At 38.8% G+C, this 20,641-nt stretch overlaps 1 protein-coding gene across 9 annotated transcripts in view; it reads right to left on the reverse strand.

Moving 5' to 3' along the window:
• The window catches only part of SLC16A9 (solute carrier family 16 member 9), a 54,835-nt gene that overhangs the window by 23,783 nt on the left and 10,411 nt on the right, over positions 1-20,641 (reverse strand). For 7 of the 9 annotated variants that reach the window (XM_055092827.2, XM_034930606.3, XM_055092826.2 and 4 more), the window contains one exon: positions 6,533-6,764. In XM_055092827.2, the coding sequence (XP_054948802.1) occupies positions 6,533-6,728 (196 nt within the window). In that variant the 5' untranslated portion in view covers positions 6,729-6,764. Of the gene's footprint in view, positions 1-6,532; positions 6,765-15,155; positions 15,301-20,641 lie in introns of all 9 variants that reach the window. The other 2 variants (XM_063607409.1, XM_008974655.6) reach the window with 2 other exon arrangements.

The following is a 20,641-nucleotide window of genomic DNA, read 5'->3' on the forward strand; positions in this document are numbered from 1 at the left end:
CCAGCTACTCGGTAGGCTGAGGCAGGAGAATTGCATGAACCGGGAAAGTGGAGGTTGCAGTGAGCTGGGATCACGCCACTGTGCTCCAGCCTGGGCAATGAGCAAAACTCTTGTCTCAAAAAAAAAAAAAAAGTAATAACCATCTATTATTACTACTGCTTAATTAGAGAAGAAGAAATGTTTAAATAAGCAAATAGTGAGAAGGATGTAATTCCGGAATAAAATGCAAGACAGTAAGAAGATAATAGAACTTCACACACACACACACACACACACACACACACTCATACATTTCATCTATCATTGCCTTTATATTCATTTTGCCTTTGGTGAAAGTTTTTCCCGAACTTACCACTGCCTGCGTATTAGTGTTCAAGAGCCAATATTATTGTTGTCAGTATCGGTGTTTAGAAGCCACTATTGCCTCAGCCTCCCAAGTTACCACCACTCCTGGCTAATTAAAAAAAAAAAATTATAGAGACAGGGTCTCATTATGTTGCCCAGGCTGGTCTTAAACTCCTGGTCTCAAGTGATCCTCCTGCCTCAGCCTCCCAAAGCTCTAAGTATTACAGGCATGAGCCACTACACCCAGCGCAGTGTGTGTTTATTATACCTATAGCTCATCTAAACTGGAATAAGCCACATTTCAGGTGCCCAGTAGCCACATGTGCCCACCCTACTGGACAGCACAGTACTAGAATCTCATATCATGTTAGAAAAGGACACAGAGAAATCAAACACAATCGAGGACTTAGACAAGAGGCAAAACAAACTCGCATCAAGGGTTAAAATAAAACCCAAGGCCAAAAGCACCAAAAGAAAGGTTCAGACGGCTTGTTTGGGGATTTCATAAGAGGAAGAAAAACCAAGGCCACAGAACTAAGCCTTGAACTAGGCTGCGAAGTATGGTTATGTCAACAAAAGGGATGAACATCTATTCTAAATGGAGGGAACAGAAACATAACGTGATTTTTCAGTTTTTAATTTATTATAGGATAGTTTTGGGAATGAAATTATTCCCTTTAGGAAATAAACTCAACCTCCACGCACTTTTTTTTTTTTAAAGTTTAGCTACTTTTATTATTTTTTTTAATTTATTATTATTATACTTTAAGTTTTAGGGTACATGTGCACAATGTGCAGGTTAGTTACATATGTATACATGTGCCATGCTGATGCGCTGCACCCACTAACTCGCCCTCTAGCATTGGGTATATCTCCCAATGCTATCCCTCCCCCCTCCCCCCACCCCACAACAGTCCCCAGAGTGTGATGTTCCCCTTCCTGTGTCACACTTCTTTTTCCTAAAAAGTTTCAGAGAGTCCCAGGCATAGAAGGATGGCCAGGTCTGCTGCAGTGAATACATAAGTTGGCTGATGCTACAGTGAGAAACAGAATATAGTAGTAACCGGGTTATGGACCCGCCATGCAGCAAGGATTTCCTAACAGAGTGGATCAGTTGGGCCTGTGAAGGTCCTACCTTTCCACCTAAAATTCAGGGAGCCCAAGGTGTGAGCTCCTCCAAATTGCAGGTTCCTCAATCCTTGCTCCAGCAAAGACTATAAATCTCAAGTTCATCTCCTTGAGAAAGAAAAAGGCACTAAGGAGCCACACCCACTCAAATTGTTGATCTCATATACCCTGACTGCCTTTCATTTTAGTGGGTTTGGTGGTATTTAGAGATGGCAGAAAGCTTAACCAAAACCTGGTCTTTATTCCTACCAATCTTAAAACTGCCTAGCACACTGGGAACCTGCCAATGCAACAGAATCCTTAAGAGAAGCAGGAATTCAGTACTCCTTGAAGGAGTTAACAGTGCTTAGGGGTAATGCCCAAACCCAGCTCTGCCAGCACTCATAACTCATTCAGCAAGTGGGCCTGGCCATACTGACTCATTATATTAACATGGTGATGCGTTTACTGACTCGTGTTATGAGTTTGAACACCTTTGGAGGAAGTGAAGACAAAAGGGAGAGGGCAAGGACTCTCAAATCTGCTTTGAGTACAAAACTGCAGACTAGATCTCCGTGCTATTTCCTGCTGTTTCAGCACTTGGGTAGTGTGAGAAACAGAACCACCGTTTCCTTGAATTTGGAGAACAATATCTAGCCAAAGGGTGTGTTAGCTCATCTTAAAACAATGCAAGGCCATGATAGCTCTCTAGTTCAGTTACCTTCCATTCCTCCCATATCAGTCAAGTTTCAACCAGAAAAACAAAACCAGTAGGAAGCATATATTAAGACATTTGTTGCAAGGAATTGGCTTACACGTTTGGCACAACCATACTAGGCAGCCAGACAATACCTGCCTAGCTAACCAAGTCAAAAATTTGCAGAGGAGGCCATTAGGAAGGGCATGTTGGAACTCTCAGGGATAGGCTGCAGCTACAATTACAAGCAGAACTTCTTCTTTTGGGAAAGCTCATTTCTGCTCTTAAAGCCTTTCAACAATTGAGCCAAATCCACCTAGATTTTCTAGGATAAGCTACCTTATTTAAAGTTAAGTGACTATGCACTTTATTCACATCTACAAAATAACTTCACAGCAACACCTAGATTGGTGTTTGAACAACTGGAGAATGTAACCTAGCCAAGCTGAAACATAAAACTGACCGACACACCTCCCAACACAATCCCTCCTTTCCAGCCAAATTTACTCCATGAGAACACAGCCTCTGCAGTACCAAATCCAGGCCTCTGCATAAAGGTAATTTGCATGGACTTCCCTCTCCCTGTCTATCTGCCTATGAAAGTCCATCTTCCTATCTGGCCCATCTCAATAGCTTCCTCAAAGGCTATCCCTCTAAAACCTCAGAGATTGTTTTGCCATTGCTATTCTCCTTGATATTTGTGAATTCTCAAATTATTAGTTACCTTTTTTTTCTGTCTCTTCCCTGAGACTACAAACCTTTTAGAAACATGGATGGTGTTTTCTATATTGGCATCCCTAGCTCAGAGACCCTAGGAATATATGTAATGAGGATGAGCTCATTCACAATGTATAACCCAGGAGGGTAGGATCCTTCCTACCCAGCTTTATTCATCCCAGGGATTATCTGGACAAACAAAGAATTCAAGCAAGGGGAAGAAGTATTTTCTTCTCAATTATTTAAGTCTCAAGGAAAACGAATTAGGAATTAAGATTATGAAGAGTATAAAGTCCAGAATTTCATGCCTTTTCACAGTTGTAATATGCTATTATGAGCTACTGTCCAAATCTAGGTTTGCCAAAGCCCAGGAGTAGGACTTTATGTTTCACATGCTTAGGCACAGTCTTGGCAAGGTTCCAGCTCCCTCTCCCACCCATACTTCCAAGAACTGTCTTCATCTTTCATCCTGAATGGTCCCTTTCTTTTGCAGGTTTTACAGACAATTTACTTTTCATGATTTACACGGCATGAGTAGTGCCACACACAAGAAGAAATCTACAATAGTTCTCTTTATTTTAAAAATGTCAAAGCAAATCATATATCAGAGAGTTATCAAAAAGTGAAAGATTAAAATTTAAATATAGAGGGCTTAAGCCAGTGGTAGTTCCTAACTAAAAATCACTTTGGGGACCTTAAAAAATTCATGAGGCCAGGCACAGTAGCTTATGCCTGTAATCTCAACACTTTGGGAGGCTGAGGCAGGAGAATCCCTTGAGCCCAAGAGTTTGAGACCAGCCTGGGCCACATGGTGAGACCTTGTTTCTACAAAAAATAAGAAAAAAATAGTTGGGCATGGTGACATGCACCTGTAGTCCCAGCTACTCAAGAGGCTGAGTTGGGAGAATCACTTGAACCCGGGAGGTCGAGGTTGCAGTGCGCCAATATAGCACCACTGCACTCCAGCCTGGGTGACAGAGCAAGACCCAATCTCAAATAATAATAATAATAATAATAATAATAATTCATGAATCTAGGCCCCATCATGGACCAAATGAATTAGAATGTCTGCGTGTCAAATCCACGCAATTATATGCTGAAATGGTCCCATAGATGATCCTAATTATCTCCCTGGCTAAGAACCACTGATAACCATTTGAGTCACCAACATGAAAATACTTATTCCACTTCCAAGGTACTAATGATCCACTTGTTTCTCTGTAGAGCAAAGTTGTCATAAAGCTGATGGTCAATGTGACTTGCACACTGCCAGACACTGCTTGCTAATACTATATAAACACTGTTTCAGGGTTTGCATCTTAATTTATGCTATGAGGAACCCAAAGAGGATAACATCAAATACAATATGTTCAATGGAGCCAGCTATGCTGAAACTTGTACACAATATCTAAAGTGTATATATATACGTATATGTATATGTGTATGTATATATACACACACACGCAGGTGTAAGTTGTAGCTATTTAGCCATCCTTTTTTTTCCCCACCACTTTTCATTCTTGAATTATTTGCCCTCATTTTTCTATGCTCATCTTTAAAAGCTTTGCTCACCAGGTGCAATTGCTTCCTCATCTAGCTAAAGGCATTGGACCTAGAGAGGTTAAGTGACTTGCATAAGGTCAGTCAGCTCAATGGTGGTAGAGCCAGGACTTGAATTAGCTTCTGACTCCACCCTCAAGCTCCTTCAAGTACTTGTTGTCTCCCAGAATTTTGATAAGATGCCCTAACTCTCTGGTCCCTACAAGCAGGGCTGGCTTGTTGGATTTGTGACTATGCAAGTTGCACAGGGCCCAGTGTTTAGAAGGATCCCACACTTGGTTTAGTGCTCTGCTGTCACTAAATTCTGTCACTAAATTTGCTCTGCTGTCACTAAATTTGCACTGGGGCCTGCAAATTATGTAGCCAGTTCTGCCTAAGAGTAAAGAGGGCTGCTCCCGGCTCTTGAGATGAGTTATCATCCACCTAGAAACTTGGAAAACGTGTAGAGCTGCAGTTGAATTGTCAAAAACAGTCAGCTTCAGCTCTGACCACCAATGCCCATCCTTAAGGAGATCTCGGCTTGCCTCAGCCCTCTACTCCAACCTGGACAGACTTGTGAAAAGAAGCTTCATTCTTCAAGTATGTGCTAATTGAGTCAGCATTTTAATTATCCTTTGACCCTTGCTGGAAGCCAAAGTAATTACATTTCTGTTTAACTTAGTATTTGCTAATAGAAATGGTGACTAATTAGAGAACATTAAAAAAATTATTTCCTCCCCACTACAGGTCTTATTTTAGAAATCAATACATTCAAATCACATTATTAACATATCAATTATCATCCACTTGTACTTTGGTGGCTTTACAAACAATCTTTATTTTGAGAAACTCTATCAAACAAATCTAAGGCAAACTTTCCCTGTTTCCCTTGAGCTCATAATGGCAATATTATTTTTATTTGTTTACTTATATTTAATCATCTTATCTGACATAGCAAGATGATCCTGCATTGTTTTTTAAGCCTTTTTTTCTTGTTTATAGTTTAACAAGGTAATACAACAATTGGAGGCATTGCTTTTTTTGAAAGACATCCCCTTTAAAATTCAGGAGAGAAGCATATTTAAAAGAAGGAATGACTAATGCATTTTTCATGAAACCATTTTAGAGCTGAAAAATACCTTACAAATCATATTTAATGTCCTTATTTTCCCCATAAGAATAGAGATTGTGATTTACTCAATGAATAATGGTGAGTTCATAGCACACAGGAAGAGACCCCAGGGCTACTGACCCTATCTAGATCACCATCTGTTCTGCTTAAATAGTTCCAAATATGTTGGAATAATGGTCACTAAATATTACTGCAGAGTTCAAACTATGACTCTAGAAGTTCAAGTGGCATATGATTTTAATGGTGAAAAGGAAAATAAAAAGTCTCTACTATTCTCTCTAAAGATGACAGGAATCACTATTACATCATATGTAACTGTTCATCAAGAACATCACTTTTGGAGACACACAAAATATATCACATATGTCTTATACATAACACTATATTAAAATCCTTAATGAGGATTTTAATTTTGTGATTGGATTGGATTGGATTTTGTGAGACTCTTTGCTATGTCAGCTTTTTCTTGTGAAGTTCTCATGACCACAGGACATGTGATTTGACCACAGTGTATCTGAAACAGAGAAGAGTAATCACAAGCCATGTAGAAGCTGCCTAGAAGGCTGCTGAGAGCCATTTTGTCCTTTGGTCCTTACCAATGTACCTTGAGCATACCTGGATCACTACCTTCATCTCCCTGACTCATTCTTACTTATATATGTGTGAATCTTACAAGACTATGAGCCTCTTAAGGGCAGGAACCATGTGTTTGCTGTTTATCTTTTCATTTCCAGCATCTAGTTCAATGCCCGGCACATCGTAGAAAATAAATGAATAAAGAAATGAATGAATGGATGGATGATTTAACATCTTAGGGAGTGCCTGCATTTTCACACTGATTTATTATAGTGAAAGTACAATCATTGCAATGAAGGCAGGAAAAGATATGTTATACTTTGAAAAGAAAGCCCTCTCTGCCTTGCACAATGTTCATGATGTAGTAAATGTAATTAAATGATTAAAGAGTAAAGAGAGGCATTAATTTATCCACTTACTTGCAAGCAAGCCAACTCCACTTGCCAGGGATCCAACCCAGGCTGTTTTTCCTTTTCCTTCACCAAAGGCATCCAGCCATTCTATGTACAGGACTCCAACAGCTAGTGGGGATCCGTAACACAAAAACTGAGTAAGGAAGGAGACAAACACAATCACCCAGCCCCATCCACCGTCAGGCGACTTTTTATGTTCCATTGTAAGACAAAATCAGGAGGCGTTTCTCTGCAGGTCCTAAACAAAAACAAACAGAAAAGAAAATCTTATTTAGAGTGTGGTAGGGCACAGCACTTGGGGTTAAAATATCTCCTCCTAAAGTAAAAAAAAAAAAAGGTTCTCCAAAGACATACATGGAAAAGCATAAAATATCACTGACATAGCAAGTTAACAAATACATTTGCATTTATAATTTGAATAAATGATGTAGACACATGGTACAATTTTTTTAATTATAAAAAGGCATAAAGTGAAATATAGCCTTCTCAACCTTGTCCACCTTCACCAGATTCCCACCCTGCTCAACCACAGAGAACCACTAATTTTAGTTTCTTAGTTTTTAGTTTCTTGGGTTCCCTAGGAAGCAGATTCCTAGCAAGAAGTAGACTGATTAGGAATGCTTTCGAGTTGATGCCTATGGAAGGGCACAGATGGCATAGGGAGAAGATCAGCTGCAGATAACCTTGCAGTTATAAAGAAGGGGATTTCTAAAGTTGGGATGACCCTTCAGAGATGTGCTGAGCTGGGTGCTGGGAGCTGCCCATCCACACTTCCATGTTGATCATGCACTGGATGTGGCTACCCAGGAATGGGTGGTGATCTGAGGTGAGGCGGCTCCCTTCAAAGGAGGCAATCTATCCCCATAAGGGCTGGCAGCATTCTCAACAGCTGGGGCAAGGACTCTGTCATTCCTGAAGGAGGCCTGGAATGGAACTGGCAGCACATCACAATGTTCACCAACTGGAGTATTTTTCCAGTTTCTTTATGCATTTATAAGCAAAACCAAGCAAATATTTTCAATGTCTCTCTTTTTCATAAAAAAGTAGTATATTATACATTACATTCCCCACCTTCCTTTGTCCACATAACATCCTGAGAGATTTTTCCCTATCAATACATAGACAGCATCCTTAGTCATTTTTATAAGTACATAGGATGTATACATATGGCTGTATGCTTGCTTATTTATTTACTTATTGAATAGGCAAAAACACTTGCATGGTTCATAATGAAAAAAAGACAAAAGATAAACAGTCCCCTGTCTACCTATTTCCCATCTAAGCCTTATCTCCTCCACAGGTAACCAATGCATCTTGTTTCTTGTATAGCCTTCTAAAGTTTCTTTATGCGTACACTGGCAAACTCAAATATAGATTTCCCCTATTTTTTACACACAAAAAAATAGCGTATTATATACATTGGTATGTGCCTTGTTCTCTTTCACTTGACAAATATCTGGAAGATCTTCCACATCAATGCATACTGATCTTCCTTATTCATTTCTTACTTCTGCACTGTATTCCAGTATGGGACTTTATCTTAGTTTGTTCGACCAGTCCCTGTGGCTTTAATGGAAAACAATGTGCAGTGAAAAACCTTACATATTCATATATCTTTTTGCTTATAGGCATATTTGTTAGGTAAAATCCAAAAGAGGAATTGCTGAGTCAAAGGGAATATACATTTGTAATTGTAATTTCAGAAAATACTGAAAAAGCTGAGTTGGGAGGATCATTGAGGCCAGGTATTACCAAATTAAGTTCAAGAGCATTGAGCTAATTCATATTGTCTCCAGGATTTTGAATGTGTTGTGAAACTTTTGGATTTTTGCAAATTTCTTGGTTTTAAAATAGCATTTCATCATAGTTTCAACTTGCATTTCTTTCTTTTTTTTTTTTTTTTTTTTTTTTTTTTTTTTTTTTTTTTTTGAGACGGAGTTTCGCTCTGTCGCCCAGGCTGGAGTGCAGTGGCTCGATCTTGGCTCACTCAACTCGCATTTCTTACAGTATAAATGTCGTGTACCGTTTTGGAGATGAAAAGCCGGTTGAAATTCCTAATTCTTAGGTGTATATGGATATTCTATTCTGTTCCATTGGTCTGTCTATTCACACATCATTACCACATTTGTTTCATCACAGAATCTTTTTTATAAAAGTCCTTTTACCATATTTTAATCTCTAATGGGGCTTTTTCTGTCTTTATAATTACACTCCTTTTGCAATATTTTGTAGCTATTCATGTTTTCTGTTCTATATGAACTTCAGAATCAGCCTTTCTGGTTCAAAAAGAAATCAGATGATGCTTTCATTAGGACTGAGTTAAATTTAAAAATTGATGTAAGGAGAATTGACCTTTTATGATGTCAACTCATTCTAAGAACATAATATGTTTTGCATTTGTTCAAGTCTCCATCTATGTTCTTAGTGTTTAAAATGTTCCTCAATATTTCATTGTATTGTATTTTTATAGATTTTATCCTCACTGCTAATATTGTAATTGGGGTCATTTATTTGTCTTCTGTTTGTATGCTTAAAAGCTATTGATGTCTGTATGTTAATTTTACATCCCACTTCCTTACAAAATTCTCCTATTTGTGGTGGATTTTCAGATGATTTTCTTGGGTATATACAATGCACAATGCAATACAGTCATATAGTCACCTACAGTTACAATTTTTTATCTCCTTATATGTCTTAAATTTTTATACTTCCAATTTCCTTTTTTTTTTTAAATCAAATGGTAGATTTATTGGCTGTCTCTGTTATACAATGAGGTGAAAACATCTTAATTCAGGACATCCTCCACCTTGTTTTGGTTTCCAGTTGTACTGCAAGACCAGTGTCAGGCACATAGGCTGATTAATCAAAGTTTCGCTCTCGTTGCCCAGGCTGGAGTGCAATGGCACAATCTCGGCCCACAGCAACCTCCGCCTCCTAGGTTCAAGCAATTCTCCTGCCTCAGCCTCCTGAATAGCTGGGATTACAGGCACCACCATGCCCAGCTAATTTTTTGTATTTTTAGTAGAGACGGGGTTTCACCATGTTGGCCAGGCTGGTCTTGAACCCCTGACCTCAGGTGATCCACCCATCTCAGCCTCCCAAAGTGCCGGGATTACAGGCATGAGCCACCGTGCCTGGCCCCTAATTTCCTTCTTTTGTCTTTGCATTGAACAGTACATACAGAATAATACCAATTAACAAAAGTATACATTTTTGTCTTGTTCTTAACTTTAGTGGGAATGCCCTCAAATACCATGATGTTGCCTCTGGTGCTTAGTTGGATTTCTTTTACGAAGTTAAGAAAGTAATTTGCATTTTTATATTTTTGAGTGTTATTATAAATAATTGTTATTACATTTTATCAAATGTATTTCCAGTGTATAGGAAGATGGTCATACAATTTTCCCTTTATAACTCTTAATATGATAAAATATATGTTTTCTACTACTGAAGCATCCATGAATTATTGGATTAAATTTCCTTGGTTCATGCATTGTTTTGACTATGTTAGTCTATTTTGGCGGAGGGATTTTTTACTTCATAGGCAAAATTTGTCTATTTTTGTTTTTGATTTCTACTAGTGTTGGTAACCAAATGGTGTTTACTTTATTTAAAGCTTTGGGCTGGGCACAGTGGCTCATGCCTGTAATGCCAGAACTTCAGGTGGCCAAGGAATGGCTTGAGCCCAGGAGTTCAAGGCCAGCCTGGGCAACATAGTGAAACTCTATCTCTACAAAAAAATACAAAAATTAGCCTGGTGTGGTGGTGCAGCTGTAGTCTCAGCTGCTCAAAAGGCTGAGGTGGGAGGATGGCTTGAGCCCAGGAGTTTGAGGTTACAGTGAGCAGTAATTGCACCACTGCACTCCAGTGTGGGTGACACAGTGAGACCCTGTCTCAACAACAACAACAAAAAAAAAAAGGAAAGAAAAGAAAAGAAAAATTTTCCTTCTTTTCCTAAACAGTTTACATGGCAATGGATTTGGAGATCCAAGGCTTAACCTTCAGGTCCCCAGCAGGGCCTCCCACTTAACCTGTACCTTCCATGTCTCTTCACTATGCCAGGTTTACTGTCAGGTGCAACAGAGTCTTTGCCCACAGATTCTGCCAAACCATGAACTTGGCTGTGGTTTCAACAGATAATGTCTGAAGACAGTAGGAATATCAATATCAATTATCCATTCATACACAGCCTAATTAGATGACAAGGCATTTGGCTACCTTCAGAGAGTCATAGCTACACCCATCATTTGCCTGGGCTTCCATGGATTTATTTCTTCACTTTGATTTCAGAGCACTGGGCAGAACTCATGTCACCACGTGCATAAGTCTTTACACAAATTAACTTTCAACATTTAATAATCAAAAACAGAGAGATGTTACAATTAGTGAACAAAACTGTAGGTATAAAATCTAGACACTCAAACCATATGATTGTGTTAACAGAATTATCCAAACTTCCAAATCAGAAACTTTTGTAGTAATCAAATATGTCCCTCCATTGGAAATTTGCTCTCTCTGGTACCTACTCTATTGTAAAAGTAAACAATGCAATTCTGATCTTTCTAATGACAATTTAGTACTTTACAATTTCTGTTCAGAATCCTCTTTAAAGAAAATATTGTCTGAACTCCTCAAACTAGATAGGATATGATAGAAATAGCCAAACATCTAAAGAGACTAAGAGGTTGTGTGAAGACAAATGCATACGAGATTGTCCTTCATTCAAATGCTCCAATCACAGCACTTCAGGAAAAGTACACATTTATAGAGACAAAGCACCAGAATCATGAATAAAGCCAGTATTCCTGGGAGGTTGCGGGCAATGGGGGAGGATGAAGAGAATTATCTCCCTTATCAGTTTTCAAACCTAAGTAGACAAAAATGCCTTTCTACACCACACACCTCCGCCCTACCTTGCATTGCCATGCCCTGCCTTCGGTGACATTTCAGGATGTAGGACAAGAGCCAAAGAAATTCTCACAGTAAATATTTAAGAGAGCAAACCTTGGAAATACAAAGTTCCCATGCACATCAACTCTGACTAGAAAGGCAAGTTTTTATAGTGATGACTAACAGCTTCTGATCTGTCATCAACTCAGAGTTTAAGATACATGTAGTGTCAACAGAACACAGTTAAAACTGCCATTTAGTGATTTCCTGTATTCTGTCACTCTAGTACCCTCCTCCCGTGGCTTCCTCTATTCCCTAGGTGCCTCTCACCAGCTCTTTTTCTGATATTCTGTACTGCGTAAGGTGATTTTATGAATAGGCTAGCCTTCATTTCTCCTTTTTTGTAATGGTGCTCAACTTCCTTTTTGAGGATGTAGATCAGTCCCATGGCTAGAGGGCTTGTGGGACTGTTAATTAAGTTTCCTTGACCTTGAGCAATAAAGGGTATCTAACCCAAGAGAAGCCAGTAGGCTTTCAGGACTCTGAGTCTTGATTGAAATGCCTAAATCTGAGTGAAATGCTATATAAGGAAAGGAAAATCTGCGGAGTTTACGGATCCCCATGAAAGTGCACTGAAGAGACCTCTGTCAGTCCTACTACCTTGACCTCCTAGAGATACGGAAGCCTGGTTTCTCCAACCTTCCACATTTGTGAGCTAACCCAGTAAATTATTTTGTTAAGTTATCGGTACTCATTTCTTTACTTGCAACTGAATAAATATATTGTGAGTATGCAGTAATTTCAAGTTGATTATTTTAACCATCCATACCCCACTTGGTTCCATTTGGGACAAAGGTAAAGCTGAGGAATATTGTTGATGACCATAGAATATAAGAAATATAGATGTGCCATATCTATTTTTATGAAAATTTCTTATTATCCTCCCTTCTTCATATCTTATGATCTAATATGATACATTCCCTTATCTGGCATTCTTTTTCATAAAAATTCCAAATTAACTAAAATTTCCACTAAGCCCATTTATCCTAATGTTTACAGAAATGCAGCAAGATAAAAGTGGTCTTAAAAATTAGGTGGGTGTGGTGGCATGCACCTGTGGTCCCAGCTACTTGGGAGGCTGAGGCAGGAAGATAGCTTGAGCTGAGAAGGTCAAGGCTACAGTGAGCCACGATTATGCCACTATTCTCCACCCTGGGCAACAGATCAAGACGCTGTCTCAAAAAGAAAAAAAAAAAGAAGCAAGTGGTCTTTATCCAAAATATTCTTGATCACTTACATTTAAGTTATATTGCACTAGCTACTAAGGGAGACCAGAAGGCATATAAGGTATGGTCCCTGACCTCAGGAACTCTTTTAACTCACTTAGGAAGGTAAGATATGTGTACATGGGAAGGTGTGTCCACGTGGAAAGGTATGTGCAAAAGAGTATGTACACGATTGGGTGCCAAACAAGTGGATGGATATTAAATGTTTAGGAGTCGAAGGAAATGAAAGCACTCAAGATGGGAGCAGGAGTGGAAGGGCCTCATAAAGTAGGTTAGCTGTGAAGAACAATGAAGGGATTCATAGAAGGGTGGCCAAGGCAAGAGGAATAACATGAACATACATGTGTATTCAGGATAGGCCCGATAGGTTTGGTGGAGTTGGAGAGGGCAGTTCTTACAGGGCTCACAGAGCAAAACAAGATTAGAAAAATGGTACTCTCCATGTAAATTCAAGAAAAATGTGTTTCAAGAAGTCTGTGTTTATAACCACAAGAAATAATTGTTTCTACATATTGTAGAATTAATCATTTATATTATCTAAGTAGTGGAATTTTTTTTCCAAAAAAAAAAAAAAAAAAAAAGGCCAGGCAGGGTGGCTCACACCTATAATCTCAGCACTCTGGGAGGCCGAAGTGGGTGGATCACCTGAGGTCAGGAGTTCCAGACCAGCCTGGCCAACATGGCAAAACCCCGTCTCTACTAAAAAATACAAAAATTATCTGGGCATGGTGGCATGCGCCTGTAATCCCAGCTACTCGGGAGGCTGAGGCTGGAGAATCGCTTGAACCTGGGAGGCAGAGGTTGCAGTGAGCTGAGATCACGCCACTGCACTCCAGCCTAGGTGACAGAGCAAGACTCCATCTCTAAATAAATAAGTAAGTAAATAAATGAATGAAACAAGATCTGTAAGTATCAGAAGGCACTATGTTATTTAGATTTATGATCCATGCATATATTCAATGTTTTGGAGTCTTATTCATACAAATGTATGAAAATGTGTTCTAAGAAATAGATATTGTACTACATTCTAGTAAACTATTTGAGAATTTGGAATCTCCTTCAACCAGAGTGTTAACAAACCAGGACTCTGAGTGACCAGACACCTTATAAAACTCAAAATTAGAAACCATTTTGAGAGATCATTTGAAGAACACTAATTTAGGGGCAGTTTTTTTATACTACAGGGTTTAAAGAAGTTTCACAGAATTAATTTGAATTTGAACTTGAACTTGTAAGCATCTTTCTTAACTTTAACTTAAAAAAATTAAATACAGTACATGTATTATGAGCCTCCCTTGGAGGAGAGAGAAGAGCATGAAATAATATTAACCATAAGAAGATATCACTATTCAACAAAATTAGATTATCATTAGTAGAAAGGATAGTATATCTCCTAAAGCCAGAACCTGTTTTGTTTAAGGGGAAAGGAGAGTTGGCAAGTTCTAATCACTTCCTTCGGGAAACGAAAAAGACTATTGATGAAAGACTACATTTCATTCACAATAAAGCTTTAAGTTCCAGCACCTTCGATTATGTTTAGTTCTGCTCAAATAATGCCAATCCTTTGTTTCTTCAACTCTTTACATTGGCTGAAAATTTCTGCTCTGGATATAGGCTGTCAGAACTGCAGGTGTGACATTTAAGAACACTGAGTATTTCTATCCCTGAAATGTATACATATGCACTATACTAATTTTTGCCAAATACAAAGTGATTTACAAGTATTTAATCTTATTTTCAGTTGACAGTTTCCTGTTGCCTTTGCTCCCTTCCCCAAAATTATCTTTCCCTAATAACCCCCATTTGAGCATTGTCTATAAACATCTCCTTAAAGATTCATAGACAGACTTTTCACTTGAAATATAAAAGGAGGTCAACAGTAGCACATTTTTATTTGAATCTCAATCACTACCGGATTGTCTGGTGCTGAAGCACTTTAAGAGCCTAGAATCCTGTGACTTTATCTTGGGAAAAAAATGGTTGATTCCAGGTTGATTTTGCCTTGATCTAGTTATCTGTGAGGTGAGTCAAAAGTCTAAATCATGCTGGGTTCCATGACCTTCCTACAGTTACATTTATGACACTTTAAGGCTATAAACCATGGGCGAGGAGGTGGACTGAAACCCTCACATGCTGCTGTTGCAGATGAAAAGGCTGAAGCCACTTTGGAAAAAAGTTTGAGGGGTGGAAATGGGGAATGACTGTTAAAGGGTGCAGGGCTTCTTTGTGGGATGATGAAAACATTTTAAAATTAGATTGTGGTGCAGGTAGCACAACTCTATGAACATGCTAAAAATCACTGAGCTGCACATATTAAATGGATCAGTTTTATCATGTATGAGTTATATACCTCAATAAAGCTGTTAAAATAAAACACTTCAAAAGCTACTGAAAATTATGTTTTAGCTCTGACTCCAATGTAGATAACAAGTTTTATAAACTAAAAAGCAAACCTGTTCAGCCAGAAGCAGTTGTAATACTGATATCACTCTTTCCCTCAAACAATGAATTTTGTCCCTCCAAACATGTATCATTTATTCTATACCACCTCAGTTTGGGTGAAGGAATCCTGGGAATTGAGAAATAATTAACCAATACCTAAAAACAAACAAAAAAATGTAGGTAAACAAGTCATTCTTTGGGTGTTTTCATGAAATGTAAGCAAAAATGTAGATAACTTTTTGGGAATTCTAAAACAATAGGTAAACAAATATATTTAAAACAAACTGAAGCTCCCAATTCAAATACAAATTAATTACATTTCATTTCATGAGACGCATAACACAAGTGATCTTATCTCTAGTTCTTGAGTCCGCCTTCTCCATACCACACGTAATATTCTACTTCTACTTTTGCTTTCCCATTTCTTAAGCAATTTCGTTTTATACTGTTCAAGGGGTAAAAAGTGCATCTGCGGTCATCAGCTGCAACAGTGTCAACACACTTATAACTGATTTTTATAACAATTTTTAAGTAGGACAGAACTTTAAAGTAAGTCTCCTCTGGGTCAAAGACATAAACTGTCAAGTAAATCTACTCTCTTTGTTGATTGATATATTAGCAAATGTCACCATGTTAACACTAACGTAAGTCCTTTAAAAGTTATAGTCACTGGATCAATTTTGTCACTTTCCAATGACGTTTCAAGATGTCAGTGTATCATTTCTCTTCTAAAGTCAAAAAAATATACTTATATATCAACATCAGTTCTTAAGGAAAAGAAAAAGAATCCACCCTGTTGTGCTTCTAAAGTATTAAAACTCTTTGTAAAATCATATTGAGTCATCTTCATTCTGTATGTCTATATATACACACACACACAATTCTATAAGAATTTTCTACGGTTTGAAATAGCTATTCAATGGGGTGAACTCCAAATAATAATTTTATGTATTATTTATTTATTTATTTATTTTGAGATGGAGTCTCACTCTTTCGCCCAGGCTGGAGTGCAGTGGCGTGATCTCGGCTCACCGTAAGCTCCGCCTCCCAGGTTCACGTCATTCTCCTGCCGCAGCCTCCCAAGTAGCTGGGACAACAGGCGCCCGCCACCACACCCGGTTAATTTTTTTGTATTTTTAGTAAGACGAGTTTCACTGTTAGCCAGGATGGTCTTGATCTCCTGACCTCGTGATCCGCTTGCCTCTGCCTCCCAAAGTGCTGGGATTACAGGCGTGAGCCACTGCACCCGGCCTGTTAATTTTACTTACTTATTTATTTATTTATTTATTTATTTATTTATTTATTTATTTATTTATTTTGAGATGGAGTCTCGCTCTGTCGCCCAGGCTGGAGTGCAGTGGCGCTATCTCGACTCACCACAAGCTCCGCCTCCCGGGTTCAGGCCATTCTCCTGCCTCAGCCTCCCGAGTAGCTGGGACTACAGGCGCCCGCCACCACGCCCGGTAACTTTTTTTGTATTGTTAGTAGAGACAGGGTTTCACCGTGTAAATCAGGATGGTCTTGATCTCCTGACCTCGTGATCCGCCTGCCTCGGCCTCCTAAAATGCTGGGATTATAGGCGTGAGCCACCACGCCTGGCCTCCAAATAATAATTTTCGTACAACTGTAAATCCAGTTGTGGTGGCCTTGATCAGATTGTCTCAGAAATCAAGATGGGATTAAGCTACTTTCATGTTTCTGACTACTAGCATACTAAATATTGAAAGTAAGAAAACAAAAAAGAGGATATGAAAATCAAGGTTTCGATTAAATATCTACATCTTAAAAATGAATGCTATTAGCCAGTGATGAATATATATAGAAAATAGTCTATATATTAAGATAGACTATAGATAGAATACATTAAGTATACTAAATATTCAGCCAGGTGCAGTGGCTCATGCCTGTAATTCCAGCACTTTGGGAGGCCAAGGTGGGTGGATCACTTGAGGCCAGGAGTTTAAGACCAGCCTGGCCAACATAGTGAAACCCCATCTCTACTAAAAATACAAAAATTAGCCAGCTGTGATGGTGGGTGCCTGTAATCCCAGCTACTCGGGGGCTGAGAGAGGAGAATCGCTTAAACCCAGGAGGTGGAGGTTGCAGTGACCTGAGATCGTGCCACTGTGCTCCAACCTGGGTGACAGAGCGAGACTCCATCTCAAATATATATATATATATATACACACACACACACGTATATATATACACACACACACACACGTATATATATATACACTAAATATTTTTATATATTATATGTGATAAAAACTCATAAACATATATAGATAATGGATCTAAATGCCCATCAACTGATGAATGGATAAAGTATGATATATATCTACACAATGGACTATTATTCAGCAATAAAAAGGGATGGAATGCTTATACATGCAACAACATGTATAACCTTAAAAACCTTAAGCTAAGTGAGAAGATGTAATTGAAAGAGACCACATATTGTATGATTCCACTTATGTGAAATGTCCAGAACAGGCACATCTGTAGAAACAGAAAGTAGATTAGTGGCTGCCTAGGGCTGGGAGGTTTTGGGGTAGGGAGAAATGGGGAGTGACTGCTAATGCATATGAGGTTTCTTCGGGGGTGATGAAAATGCTCTAAAATTGATGGTAGTGATGGTTGTACTACTCTGAATATACTAAAGCCATCAAGGAATTATACACTTTAAATAAGTGAAGTATATGTAATTTATAATTTAATAAATCTGTTACCAAAAAAATTAATGTAAACCCTATGTGAATTTGTCAAAACTCATCATACTGTATGCTTATAATTGTTGAATTTTACTGGATGTAGGTTATAACACAACAAATTTACTTTTTAAAAGATGTATGCTATAAACACACAGTTACAATGACCAAATATATGGCCTGACTTAGAGAGAAAATTAACAGCAGCTGCATGAGACTTTTCATAAATACGAGCCCCTCCACCTCGTCAATGGCCCTCCTTGCCACCCACATCCACTCTCCCCACCTATACCTACACCCAAATTTTTAACCTAGTAACAGGTTTGTATGAGGGAAATACAATCAGGAAATTATGTATTGCTTATTTCATGGGTATTATGGCTCCTCAAACAAAGGAGCAACAGAGCAAAGTTTCTCCTCAGGTGCAGGAATGCCTAAATAGCCTGAAAGAGGAATCTGAACAATGAGAATAAAACATAAATTCAGGGTTTCCGAGGTCAACATCAGTGTCCTTGGGCTGCTTTAGGTACATATGGAGGAAGGAGATAACAGAAAACTATTTTAAGCAAGTTAACAATTTTTTCAATTACTTCCTAGCTTTCCTTTATTCTTAGTTTTACCATGAAGATGGGGTAGACAGGAAGAAGGCACATTTCTCTAGCATCTGGTTCCAGAACGATAGGAACTGAGTAATGTTAAGATCAGAGGCTTCTTAAATCAAGTTTGTATCTAAGTTCTGGTCCAGTCTGTGCTACTTAGCATGGGATTTTAAGCCAATTGCTTGTTGGCTTTGAGCCTCAGTTTTCTCATTTGTAAAATAGAATAAGAGTGGGTTGCAAATTCAAAGCTCACTGCTGGGCACACAGTAAAAAAAACAAAAAACAAAACAAAACAAAAAACCCTCAATAAATGTTAGCTATTACATTCACAACCTTAGGGTTTTTTTCTGGTATTGAAGAATCTGGAACTTAAGGGATTTCTGGTAATTTCATAGCCATTGTCTAAGGAGTAGTTACTGGTTACCCCAGAATTCTAGAACAACAACTGGTTACTGGATTATTTAGAAATCTAGGGCTTTGGAAACTTTTAAATCTTTAGTTATTTCTTAATACTTAGAACACTTAAACAAAACTTTACAAAACAAAAGAGCAGAATAATTAGATCCTTTCAGGAGAATATGACTTTTTTTTCCTAAGCACACTGGACCATAGAGGAAGACCAAAGGAATGTACAGTTGCCTGCTCCTTCCTGACTTGCTGTATTTGACTCTGTCCCCACTGGTGGTGGCAATGCTATTAACCCCACACTTTAACGTGGCAAATCCCCAGAATCTGTTGGCTGGTCTCTGGCTAGAGAATGAGCACAGTTTCACCCTTATGGCTCCAGAAAGAGCAAGAACACACCACTGCCAGCCAGAAGAGAGAAAAGTCTTGTTCTGTCTCTTTCCCATTGTCCCAAATAGCCAAGCACAGGTTCAACCACCCCAAATGCCACCCTTCTGCTGTGCAGCAGCCAAGGAAAAGACCCAGGAGGAGCAGCTCCAAGAACCTCTGGGCAGTCAGTGCCCAGATACTTGCCCCAATTCTTTGTGTCCAAGCCACACTCAGCTGACAAAAGCCAACACTTTGTCTCTTTTTTTTTTTTTTTCTTTTTTTTTTTGAGCAGAGTTTCACCCTCGTCACCCAGGCTGGAGTGCAATGGCAGGATCTTGGCTCATTGCAACCTCCACCTCCCGGGTTCAAGCAATTCTCCTGTCTCAGCCTCTCGAGTAGCTGGGATTACAGGCATCCACCACCATGCCCAGCTAATGTTTTTTCTTGTATTTTTAGTAGAGATGGGGTTTCACCATGTTAGCCAGGCTTGTCTCGAACTCCTGACCTCAGTTGATCTGTCTGCCTCAGCCTCCCGAAGTGCTGGGATTACAACACTTTGTCTCTTAAGCACTGCACAGTCGAGTTTATCTTTGCATTTTTCATACCCTAGTGTTCTGCTCTTTCCCCAATTCTGCTTTATCCGCAGTCCCCAACAGAACAGGCATGGGCCTGGCAGGAAAACCCCTGAGAAGATTCTAACAAAGATAATGGTGTGAATGATGATAATTATAAGGCTGTCAGGATAATGACTGTCACCTATTAATTTGCTCAAATTAACCAAACAACCTCTCAGTGTGGGAAAGGTAGCAGGAGAGAGGCTGCGATCATTTGGTAAAGGTATTATGTAGTTCAAAAGAATGGCAGGTTGAATTTCCACTTCTCTGTGTTTTCAATAACTACAGTCTCATACGAGTACACACACAGATACTTACATCTGTGAGTACATGAGAACGTCTATTCTAGAAAATTTTGCATAAGGAATAAGCACACTGGCTGGTGTCTTGGATAACCCGAGTGTACATCGCAGCTCTGGTACCAGCCAAGAGTGTGACCTTCAGCAAGTTACTTAAATAGCTCTCTGCCTCTTTTTCTTCATCTGAAAAGTGAGGGGAATGACAGTATTTACCTCATCAGATTGTGGTAATAATTATATGAGTTAATTTCTGTAAAGCACCTAGCCCAGTGCCTGGCACATAGTAATCTCAATATGAAGTACCACTGTTTTTTTTTTAATCCCTTTAGACATAACTGGTAGTCAGAAAAAGTTATTTTTTATCCGCATATAACTCCCCCAAAATCTTTAAGGTACTTTCCCTATAAAGACCTCTGGCCAGAACATCCTCGACTCTCCTCCTTCCCTGCCATAATAGGACATCTTCTGTTAGATACTTGGTTCTAGGTTTTCATTATTTC

This window comes from Pan paniscus, chromosome 8 (genome assembly GCF_029289425.2).
Source record: "Pan paniscus chromosome 8, NHGRI_mPanPan1-v2.0_pri, whole genome shotgun sequence".
Lineage (NCBI taxonomy): Eukaryota > Metazoa > Chordata > Mammalia > Primates > Hominidae > Pan > Pan paniscus.